Source organism: Rutilus rutilus (genome assembly GCF_951802725.1).
Source record: "Rutilus rutilus genome assembly, chromosome: 5".
NCBI lineage: Eukaryota > Metazoa > Chordata > Actinopteri > Cypriniformes > Leuciscidae > Rutilus > Rutilus rutilus.
Genome location: NC_140213.1, coordinates 43,144,358 through 43,156,307, shown reverse-complemented (window position 1 = coordinate 43,156,307; position 11,950 = coordinate 43,144,358). Strand labels below are relative to the sequence as shown.

At 37.8% G+C, this 11,950-nt stretch overlaps 1 protein-coding gene across 11 annotated transcripts in view; it reads right to left on the bottom strand.

The window, feature by feature from the left end:
- plekha7a (pleckstrin homology domain containing, family A member 7a) overlaps positions 1 to 11,950 on the bottom strand; it is an 89,740-nt gene that overhangs the window by 590 nt on the left and 77,200 nt on the right. For 10 of the 11 annotated variants that reach the window (XM_084408711.1, XM_084408715.1, XM_084408714.1 and 7 more), the window contains 12 exons: positions 10,121 to 10,189; positions 9,083 to 9,163; positions 8,841 to 8,990; positions 7,966 to 8,067; positions 7,167 to 7,275; positions 6,912 to 7,075; positions 6,648 to 6,833; positions 5,738 to 5,834; positions 5,541 to 5,626; positions 4,700 to 4,918; positions 1,928 to 2,083; positions 40 to 173 (listed from right to left, as the gene is read on the bottom strand). In XM_084408711.1, the coding sequence (XP_084264837.1) occupies positions 40 to 173; positions 1,928 to 2,083; positions 4,700 to 4,918; positions 5,541 to 5,626; positions 5,738 to 5,834; positions 6,648 to 6,833; positions 6,912 to 7,075; positions 7,167 to 7,275; positions 7,966 to 8,067; positions 8,841 to 8,990; positions 9,083 to 9,163; positions 10,121 to 10,189 (1,553 nt within the window). Of the gene's footprint in view, positions 1 to 39; positions 174 to 1,927; positions 2,084 to 2,615; positions 4,919 to 5,540; positions 5,627 to 5,737; positions 5,835 to 6,647; positions 6,834 to 6,911; positions 7,076 to 7,166; positions 7,276 to 7,965; positions 8,068 to 8,840; positions 8,991 to 9,082; positions 9,164 to 10,120; positions 10,190 to 11,950 lie in introns of those variants that run through there. The other variant, XM_084408713.1, reaches the window with a different exon arrangement.

The window sequence follows — 11,950 nt, the reverse complement described above, 5'->3', positions numbered from 1 at the left end:
AGTCCATTTACATGTTTGCATCTTATTTTTCCAGCGTACCTCGACTTCGACAGAAGGCTTTTTATCTTTGCTACGGTGCGAGAACGAACCTCCTTCTCTTCTGGAGTCAGCTCTTCATCTGACTCCACGTCCATGAGTCGCTTTGGGATGGGCACCTTCTGTGGTGTAGACAGCTGAGGCGGGACAGGGGGTAAGTTCAGCCGTGACCAGTGTTGGGGTAATGCATTACAAGTAACGCGAGTTATGTAATCAGATTACTTTTGCAAGTAACTAGTAACAGATTACTTTTAAATTTACATCTAAGTTACTTTTTCAAACAAGTGATGCAAGTTTGTTTTCCCATTTATTGACTGACAGCTCTCCTGTCCTCATATTGAGAGAAATCAGGATTGAGTGCAGAGGCGTTGTGTGAACATGATGGTTATTATAGTTCTAGACTAAATGTGAACATCTCACTTGCACAAGATTCGGTATTCCTCAAAATGAATAAGAACAGTGAAATGCAAACTCAGAATATTACACAAACCTTCAATAATTAAATAATACAGGTATAGCCTACTTTATGTATTTAATCTCACTTTATTAACCACCGTCTTTGCTGCCGACCTTCGATGATCCAATTCAACCATACTAATAAGCAAAAATGACTTTAGATATACATCACATTTATGTTTAATTTTTGTTTGTTTTTATTTCTGGAGTAAAAGTGACTTTTTTTCTTCTGCAATCCAGAAAGGCAGCACAGCTGAAAGGTTTGTTTGAGCGGCGCCCTCTACTGTACAGATGTGAATTTGCATTTCCTTCAGCCTGAGGCTTATTCATTTCACTTATGGTGTGAAAGGGCCTTTACATTAGCCAAAACCTTACTTTTTATTGTTATTAAAAGACAAATATGCAAGCCAATGCAATTAGTTACTTTTTTAGGGCGTATCGCAATATTGTAATGCATTACTTTTAAAAGTAACTTTCCCCAACACTGGCTGTAAAAACAGGGTTTATCTCAAATCAAGATCTCAATTACTTATTAGTTATAATTAACTATAATTGAACACTATAAATCCTACTGTATCATATATGCAGATGCACATATAATATGATCAAACCTTCACTGACAAACCCGTTATACACAATCTTCTGTCGTCTGTTTGATAGTTTATACTGTTTTAGCAAATAAAAGGTGTTGTAGTATATAATACAAAAATCATCCTCCTTCAGGTCCTGGTTCATGTGTGTTTTTGCTGTGAAATTTTATCAAGTAAATGTAAAAAATAGCTTAGTAATATTTCAAAACAAACACTTACTGACTGAAGAAACTCAGTTACTTAATCACCTATACATGTGTTTTTAGAAATATCAAATATGATACATCAGGCTTCTGAGGAACGTTTATTTGGAAATCTCTGAATCATCATTGCATTGCATTACATGTTTTGCCACCACAATTAAACTACAGAATAGATCTTTGATCATAAAACTAAGCATTTAAATATCATCATAAAGACATATTACTGGAAAATATAGAGTGATAACTGATATTTATAAGCATTTTATGTAAGCAGTCTGCTATACAGTTATAAAGATCTTGTTGATTTGCATTACAAGTTATCAGGATTTCATCTTAACTTTTGAACAAATATCATAAATATCAGCAAATGCACCAGATTTCATATTCTTTCTTAGTTTAGGTGTCTGAATCCAATTAAGTATGAGCATGAGTATGAGCTTTGTATTCCTATTATATCAGCCATGGAAGCCTGATCTATCACATATGATACTCAACAAAAAAACACATATGCAAACTTTTTAAAGTCAGGCTCTATACAGGGTTAACTCCATCGGGGAAGGATTGAACTGCTTGAATCAGGTGAATTTGGTGTTAAACATGCGAGCACTGGATGCAAGCAAACTTAACTAAAATTTGAAGTACCTCTTGGGTAAGATCGAACTCAAAGTCCACATGCTCCAGCTCCTGTTCGCTCATTGGCCGAGCCTCAACCGTCAGCCATTCATCTGACGCCGGCCGCTGAGATTTGGCGAGTAAGGTCTGTTTCGGTCGCTGCAAATCAATGACTTTTTCCCATCCCTACTAGGGCGAAGACAACAATATACAATATTTAGGCAACACACACTACACAATTCCTCTGGAAATTAGCCTTGATACTGGATTTAAAACCTAATATGGGTCAGACACACAATATCTTTGCCATATCACAAGGTGACTAGGGGACTGAATGGTTGGGCCGATCAACAGGTCCAAACAAGCTTTTTGTAATGTCTGTAGTTAACAGTTTGTGGAAAATCAAATGAGAGTAACTAAAGTCTGTCTGGCAGCCGTTTGTATGCTTGTATAGTTCTCCTGCACTTAAATTTAAGCCTGAAGAGACAGGAAAATAAGAGGGAAAAACAGTTATTTACTTACAGGCGTTATTGTGTCACAGTTACAAATCAAACCCATCACCAAATTACAACATGCTGTGGAACTCTGTAGTCGAACACATGCATAACAGCTTACAATCAACATGAACAATTAAACGATCATGCAAAACCAATCCATTCATTCGAGATATCATCTGCAACTCAGTTGTCAGTTAACTGCAATGAAAAACAAGGCATTTAGACAACTTCTCATTTTATTTGTGCCTTTAGTGCAAACCTCAAAATGCAGACGTTGGTGGATTGATGTACATTATATTTTCTTACTGCTATTACAGTTTAGTTGTGATTTAATGGTTCCTTTATTCCTTCTGACAAACAGGCTAACAGTGATGAAGGTGCTGGTGTGGTTAAAGACCCCATGAAATGCCATGATGGGTGCAGTCTTCTGTCCTGTTGTACATTTGGGCTGAAAGTCAAATTTAAGAGTACACTAGTATATAGATGGCCTTAAAGCTAACAGACAAACTGCGATTTTGATTTCATGGAGTCTTCAAAGAAGAAAATTCAGCCAAAAATCTACAGAGGCATTAATGTATAGGGGATTTTTTTGGTTAAGAGGAAAGTTGTATTAATTGATAATTATGTCACGATGGTTAGTTTGAAACTAGGGTTAGTAACTCAAAGGTTAGGGTTAGTAACCTTTCTCATTGGCAGCACAAAGAGAAGCGAGTGAACTTTTTCCACTTTTTCAGCCAAACTGAAATTGGTGTTGGTATGATATCAGTTATAACTGAATGATAAAAAAAATGTTAGAATGGTGTCAATTGTCCCATGAATCTGTGGGCAGCATGACTCACGAATATTTGTGAGCCGAGTATTGCATTGGTTTTCAATTGAATTAAGTGCTTGATTGTTAAAGTATTTCCCAAATGCATTTGGGAAATGCGATTGAATGCAAAAATGAGATCGAAGTAATCAATCATTAAATAAAAAGTCAGTCAGAGACATAGTTTAGAGCAAGTGAGCAACAAAAATACCTTTGGATGCACCATGATTTTAAAAAAGACAAAGGTGATTTTGAGCAAAGAAAACCCAAATATCAGTCAGCTCCTGCTGATTACTCTGATTACAGTAAATCGAAGCGTTTGATTGGGCCAAACACTCTTTTGACCCACCGACTGATGCTTGCTAATTTCCTACCAATAGCAATTAGCAAACTAAGCAATTGACTAAATGAGTGCAAGCTCTCATGGCCAGTCAGCAATGTTTTACCACACTATATGGGCAATCAGTCGGGCTCCAGAAGTAACAATCCCATTCATTTTCTCCATAGGGGAATTGATTTTTAACAATAATGTAAAAACCGTTCAAGACAAACCTAAGGTGAGCTAAGAGGTTGTTAATCAAATTCTTTTGTTGAAGCCATCAGCCCAGGTTATTTCAATGTATTTCTGAACTAATCGCATTTAACAGCGGAATTCATATATATATATATATATATATATTGCAAGAAATGCAAAATATGTTGTTTCTATACATACAATCAGCATCTTTAAATCAATAGTTTTATATATACTATATCCATCATCCAACATCGCAATGCTTTATAACTCTTTAGATGTTTTAAAAATCCCTACGGCAAAAAATGAACGGGAAAAGTACTTCCGGAACCAAAGCCGCTTAAAAAGTGGGCAGTCATTCTCAGAGTGTTTCAGCTGGAGCTGGATGATCAGGTTAGAAAGAAGAGGCACTTCACTGATTTCTTCTTCTATAGGAGATGAGGATTAAGAGTCATTGCACACAGAAATACCTTCATACCCAGTTAATTACCGACAATAATTAATTTGTTGTGAAGACGAGGCAGCAGGGTCAGTAATTCCCACCGTAATATGTTCATACAAAATATAGCTTTACAAATTTTTCCAGAAAATATATTCCGATTATTCAATAAATAATTTAGCGAATTAACATTCGAGAAAACAGGCATAAAAATGTTCTAAAATCCATTATTGAGAGATCAGAAAGGCAGTCGGGGAAAGCGTTATCCTTTTCTCTTCACGTTCAAATATTCACAAGTCTGTGCAGGAAAAAGCCAGGAGAACCATTGCAGGACTGTAATCACTCCATGTGCCTGTCCACATTCTGGCCAATCCCTAAACACACCCACAGCACGGCCCCCGTCCCACCCACGGCCTGTTAATGTAAAGCTGTGCTTTGTTCACGGGGTAAAACGTGTGTTAGCATGTTAGCTTTGTGTTTTGTGGCCTTATGGGGGAAAGCCATATCGAGGGTCCCTGTGTTTATTGGGTAGGGAGTAACGTACGGATCCTGGGTCAGAGTTGACGGGTCGACTGGGGCCGCGGGAGCCGACGGGCTGTCGCTCACCCTGACTCAAGTTACGTTTGCGCTCACGCACTAAAGCTTTCTGGTGCCTCTTCATTCTCTCCAGCTGCTCCTCCACACTCATCCTCCCTCTCTGAGGCTGGTGATCCGGCTGGGACTCTCCCGAACACAGCCGCTCCAAGGCACTCTTTGGTCTCTCCTACGTGAGACAGCAAAAAAAAGAGTCAACTTATTCTACATCTGGCCCTTTCAAATATTTTGAAAAAGTACCACAATGCACAAGGATAACCGTTACATTGCTTACAGGACCACACAGGGAAAAGAAATAACATACAGGATCTATATACTTTGATTATAACAACATGTTGAATGTGAAAATATAATTTTAATTTAAATTTTTAAAATTACATAAATGATATATATAAATAATTTAAATATTCAAAATTTAAATTAATATTAACATGAAATATTATTTTATACACTTACATCATTTATTGTATATAAATACAATACCGGTCAAAAGTTTGGAAGCAACACAACTGTTTCCAACATTGATAATAAATCAGCATATTAGAATGATTTCTGAAGGATCATGTGACACTGAAGACTGGTGTAATGGCCGATGAAATCACAGATATACATTATATTATATTAAAATAGAAAACCATCATTTTAAATTGTAATAATTTTTCACAATATACCTTTTTTTTCTGTATTTTTGATCAAATAAATGCAGGCTTGATTAGCATAAGAGACTTCTTTCAAAAACATTTGATCTGTACTATAATGAATGAATAATGTTGGTTTTCTGTGAATCTCACCATTGTGGATAACACTGAATCTCCTCTCCTCTGTGAGCAGAAGGCCACACCGTACTGGTTTATTCTGGACGAGGAGCCTGACAGACCTAAGTGATCACAAAAATATAACTGGCATTGGTTAAATGGCATTTTATCCCTTTAAACATAATGTGTGTTGGAAATAACCTGAATGATCAAAATCTATAATAATATTTGACCTCTTCTTTGGAGAGTCAGGTAGCCTGGGTCCACCTGGTCTGTCCCTTGTCCACTTCCAGGAAGCTCTGGTTCACTCAGGTAGGACCGCAGTTCCACCTATAGCCCAAACATTTTAAATGGCGAGCAATCAATCACAATGCAAAGACTAAAGTGTTATGGTCACATAGGTGTATAAGGTAAGTATAAGGTAATTATTTAAAAAACTTCTTTGAAAGACATTCAACTGTTCAATAAATATCTAGTTTAGTCATGTAACTCTAGAGGGCGCAGGCTGAAAGGTCCTTTAGACGCAATCTGCAAGCAATCACACCATTACCGCATGTCACATGCTGATTGGCCTCTGCTGATCCTGCAGCCAATGAGATTGCTTGCTCAGCATTTAAATAGTCTGGTTCATTGTTCGTCCTGCAGTTCGTCTGAAACCCTCCACCTCCCCCAGCTCCACCTGCCTAGATCTGCTACGGGATTTGATTTATGTATGTCTATTTATGCACTAGCATATCTTACATGCTCACAGCAGCGTGTGTGTGTGTATCTATTAGCATTAGCAAGTCCATACTTGCTCTGCATCAGCAGCAGAGATAACCAACAGCAGCAGCAACAGATCTAGTCTGCCCAAACCAAACACATGAACACAGTCACATTCAAAAACATGATAAAACCATTCAGAGAGTTGTCATGTGTGTACTGTACTGTACATGTGGAGTTCAGTGAGACGAATGACATTCAGTGTTATTTTAGTAATATTTATATACTATTATATTGTTTATGTTGTATTTTGACAACATTTCTAATTTTCCTTTATGTTTTTCAAGGTTGAGTTTTCAGCTTTTTTTAAATGACAGAAAATGACTTTTAATAGTTTCAGTAAACAACAATAACACTGATGAACGAGTGAGTTCAATTTACCCTGCAATCTCCGTTAACGTAGCTGCTCTCTCGGTCCCGTTTCCTCTCATCAGACTGTCTCTTGAGGCCACGAACAGAAGTGTGTCTGATGACCGACGTTTCTTTAGGTAGGGGCGGGACAACAGGCGGTGTGTCCTCATCATAGTGGAGAGGCAGAGGTGGTCTTGGTGGAGCGTCATCCTCTTCCTGAAAACCAATATTACGCACTTGAGCAAGAGCCTTGTCTAAAGTAACTTACAGTACAGTAGTTACAGTCTCACGAACCCATTTTGGCACAGGGTGAGGATGCTGAAAAACTTCATTGTCCAGGGGTAGTGATAACGGACTGGAGGTAAGACTGCGTAGGGGTGACCGCACCTCAAATGCAGATGGGGTCATGCACCGAGAAGGCACTGTTGACTCTATCACTGAAGGCACAAGTTTTCTCTCTGGACACAAACACACATGAGCACACAAGCATGAGTTAAAAAGAAGTTCTGTAGAATGTTTATTAACCCTGTCTCACTGGTCCATTCTTACCTGGGTTCTTCACTGAGTCTATGGTGATTTTGAAGGTTTCTTTGGTGGAGCTGAGTCCAGTCATCACGTCCTCTATCCTCCAGAGCTCCCTCCTCAACTGATTTTTCTCCTGAGAACACAAACACACACACATTCAATCTTATTTCTTCTTCATATCTTATTTTCATATCTATATTAAAATTAAATCTAATTCAAAATATTAATAAACGATCAAGCGTGGCGTCAGTTCTGTTAGTCAAGCTCGCATCAGCTGACTCTCAGCTGATCCACGTCTACCTATAGGAATATGACGCCTATCACTGTATACATATATAAGCTCCTTCAGTATTATCAGCAGCTATCGCGTTTCTCAGGAGCGAATTACCCTCCTCCCTCCCCAGCTCCTCCTCTCGTCAGTCAGGATGGCATTCTGATTCCCCTTGAATCAGAATAAATTCTCTAATTATGTTGTACTTTAAAATCTTGAATTAATGATATCTGCAATACATTCATGTTGGTTCTGTTCTGTTAACGTAAGGGGGGTTCTCGCTGCTCTTATCCATGCTAGGCTGCATGAAGCGCAGGGAGTTCTTGCCCAGAACAGAACCATACCGCCAATCGTATTCAACGATAGTGGTCCTGACAGAAATAGTATATCAATGATGCTAAAATAATACTGAATCTATCTAAAGGTGCCTGCATATGTTAGCAAATGAGTTATTTTAAATCTAAGACAGCTAATCAAGTATACGAGAGAACAACATGATAGCAAAATATGTCAGGAAAATAAAAAAGAAATGGAGATAAAGACAGAAAAGACCTGAGGTGACGTGCAGAGATTCATCTGGGTCTGCAGGACGTCCCTCAGCTGTTCAACTGACTGCTCCAGTCTGCTGTAGTCGTCCCACGCTCTCTCCATCTCCTGAACAATACAAATACATCCAAAATCAAAGCTTTTTCTATACCAGCAAGACATTTACTGCAAATAATCATATTATGAATTAAATGTAAAAAAGTTACACTATGTAACTTTTCTTTTGTTAAAAATGATCCAAATTTAAATTGTGAGTCAATACATCATCAATCCTTTGATCTATTAAAGCAACACAAAGGAACGTTTCCTCTTCGGTCGCCCTACAGGTTGGAAGCGGAATTGTCCATTACCGCTGTCGTAAATAATTTCGCCGCCCGCAGCCTACCGTCACACACACGCTCACTGTTTATCCAGCACCGGCTTTGGAATGAACGATGTCCACAGACAAGGTAGAGTATGTTGCATGATTTCATGAAAGTATGATGTATTGCGACATCAGAAACGAAGGAAAACTAAATAATGACTATTGTAACGCTTGACGTAAAGCAAGTCGAATTTGTAGCTCATTCGAATTACAGAACCGCAACCCGGTTTGGCAAACTTGCATGGTGTGGTTATAGTAGATATAGGGCTGCAAAGCGAATCCAGAAGTGCCTTTCACCCTGTTACGACTTGACGAACCACTGATACGATTTTGGAAACATTATTTTAAGGTTAAAAAATGTTCCTTAGTGTTGCTTTAATGGGTAAAGCTACAGTAACGTCTTCAGCTAGTCTGCATGAGTTCCTTTCCATCTAAGCTGGTTCTATCTCTTAAGCCTTGTAGTGAATGTTTTATGAGCAGCAGGATAAACCACATCTGCATCACATTTTATACTTACCGTTGACACTCTAGAAATGTCTGCTCGAATATGCACCAGGTCCTCTTGAAGGAGTCGCTGCTGGTAAGCGATCTTCTCAGCGTGAGCTGGCTGGTCCTTGTACTGCTCCATCTGCTGGTGAGACACATCCAGAACAGACTCAAGCTTGTCCTAGAGAGAAAGAGCAAATATATTAATACTGACATATCTATAAAAACAAGACCAAAGTAAACGCTGCACTTTTTGCCTCATATTTGCCTCACCTTATCATCCTTAAGACCACTGAGTCTGAACTCAAGCTCTTGAAGTATTTTGTCATGTTCACACAGTCGACTCAGTGTCACCTGCAGTAGGAAACAGAGCTTTATGGATCAGTTCAGACCAGGAAAAACAGCTAAATAAGGCAAACCAATGTTATTTTGTGCATAGCAACACAGGATTAGTAGATACTGTAATTAACTCTTTCCCCGCCATTGACAGAATTTACAAGTCCACAATTAGACCACACACACCCATTACTCCGACCTGCAGCTTTCCCTGTCTCCAAATTTTCCCGGTGTTGTGCCGAATTTAGACCCCCGCCAAATTATTACCCCCCTAATATTGGTAGGTATATTGGGGGTAATATTGGGGGTAATAATTTGGCAGGGGTTCAAAATTCGGCACAACACCGGTAATCCATGTTTTCAGTGTTATACGTAGGGGGCGCTATTACGCATCTTCTGAAAGAAGAATACAGAATCTCCAGATCCAAAAACAAGCGAAGAAGCAGCAGAAACAAGCAATAGAAACATTGCTTACGCAAAATGTCGCTTTTTTATGAAACTTACCCACATCAAGAGTTATGAGAAGGCATGAAGCTAGAATTGTACAGGTGAAACTCAAAAAATTTGAATATCGTGCAAAAGTTAATTTATTTCAGTAATTCAACTTAAAAGGTGAAACTAATATATTATATAGACTCATTACATGCAAAGTGAGATATTTCAAGCCTTTATTTGTTATAATTTTGATGATTATGTCTTACAGCTATGAAAACCTTTTCACAATATTCTCATTTTGACTTTGGGGTTTTCATAGCTGTAAGCCATAATCATCAAAATTATAACAAATAAAGGCTTGAAATATCTCACTTTGCATGTAATGAGTCTATATAATATATTAGTTTCACATTTTAAGTTGAATTACTGAAATAAATGAACTTTTGCACTAAAATGCTAGTGGCAACAAAAAAAAACAAAAAAAAAACTGGCGGGGAAAAGAGTTGATGAGTAAAATGCTGATTTGTCCTCTATACTCACATCTATGTCACTTTCCGCCACCTTCACTGGCTTAGCCGGCCGTCCTTTCAGAGTTTCTGTCCCACTCACCTATTACACAATTCACAGAGAAGCCTCCTTGTGTTAGTGCTCCACAAACAGAAACACATCTATTCAACACAAGCGAAGCAAGACCAACACTGTGCAATGGACACTGTTGAAAGTCACAGTGAGAAGCTTTGAGACAAGTATTCTTCATTTCTAATGCAAGCTTTCTGGAAGCACAATGGCAGGATGGTGTCTCACGATCTTCATGCCAACAGAACACAGCTGTGGGACATAAATGCAATGTCTAAAATAAAGCCTCCACAGAAAATGCTGCGTGGTAAACTCATAAAAGAAACCCAAGCTCTGGACAACGATGAACTGGACAGTGTCGGGGAGTAACTCACATTTTGTTAATAATTCCACTGGTTGTCACCGTTTTTGTAGTTTGGGGTCAGTAAGATTTTTGGATATTTTAGAACCACGGCTGCATTTATTTGATCAAAAATACAGTAAAACATTAATATTGTGAAATATTATTACAATTTAAGATAACTGTTTTAGTCTTCAGTGTCACATGATCCTTCAGAAATGATTCTAATATGCTGATTTGCTGCTCAGGAAACATTTCTGATATTTTTTTCAGGATTTTTGATGAACGGAAAGTTCAAAAGAACAGCATTTAAAATAGAACTCATCCACAACATTATAACTGTCTTTATTGTCCCTTTTGATCAATTTAATGCATCCTTGTTGAATAAAAGAATCTTACTGACCCCCCAAACTTTTGAACAGTAGTGTATAGAAATTACATTGTTGTTTAATTGTATTAGTTTATATTAATTTTGATGCCGTTAGACAAACTTATATTCTTACTGTTTTTTTTTAACTAAATAATATTATCTGAAAATTTTGCCCTGAAAATGGTCCCCTTCAATGTAGTTATCTACTTTTTATTAGTAGCTTGCAGTGAAGCTAGAAAGTCTTCTAAAGAAAAGTTTCAAAGAAAATAAAGAATTTAAGAGGAATCTTCTCAATGCTGATACTGAAGGCCATAAGGGACGTTTCAGAGAATTGACCAACCCAGGCTCATTGTGAAAACGTGCCTCTACCTACATTAAGCAAAACACCAAAAAACAGTTGAAAGGAATATTATAGTGGCAGTATAGTGGTAGTAAACGCACGCCAGAGCGATTGAGTACATGCATTGAGACGAGAGAGGTATGTATCAACTCGTCTTAGTTAAGGGAATAACATAGTTTAATATGAAAAAATGGTGGAGTGTTCCTTTAAAACAGTTCTACCATAATGCGTGATTTGTAAAATACATTTTGATGTTTCTATCACATAACCAGCTCCATATGTATGGCTTTTCTCTACAGTAATGCACTTGTGTACGAGTGTGTCACGATAAAAACTTGCAGAAGCAGCTAAAATGGCATGGTTTTGTTAACACTGTTAAATCGGTCAGGTTTAGGGTTTGGTTTAGTGTAGGTGGTACATTATTTTCAAATGCGATAGAGCATTAACTTTATTATCGCCTCAAAAAACATTACTGAACTGCTGCGATACATACGACCTCTAGCATAATAAAACATTGTCAGATTGATGTTCATCAGTTTCGGATAAAACTGAACACACTTTTAGCGCCACTCACTGTAAATTTCACTTTGAAATTGTCGTGAAACTTGCAAGAAGCAACATAATATCGTTTTGCAGAAATGTCGCCACAAGTACGTTTTTCCACTGAGTCTGGGTTGGCTACAACATACGGGATATCTAGAAAGCTACTCATAAAATAGAATAATAGATCATTTGATAAAGAAT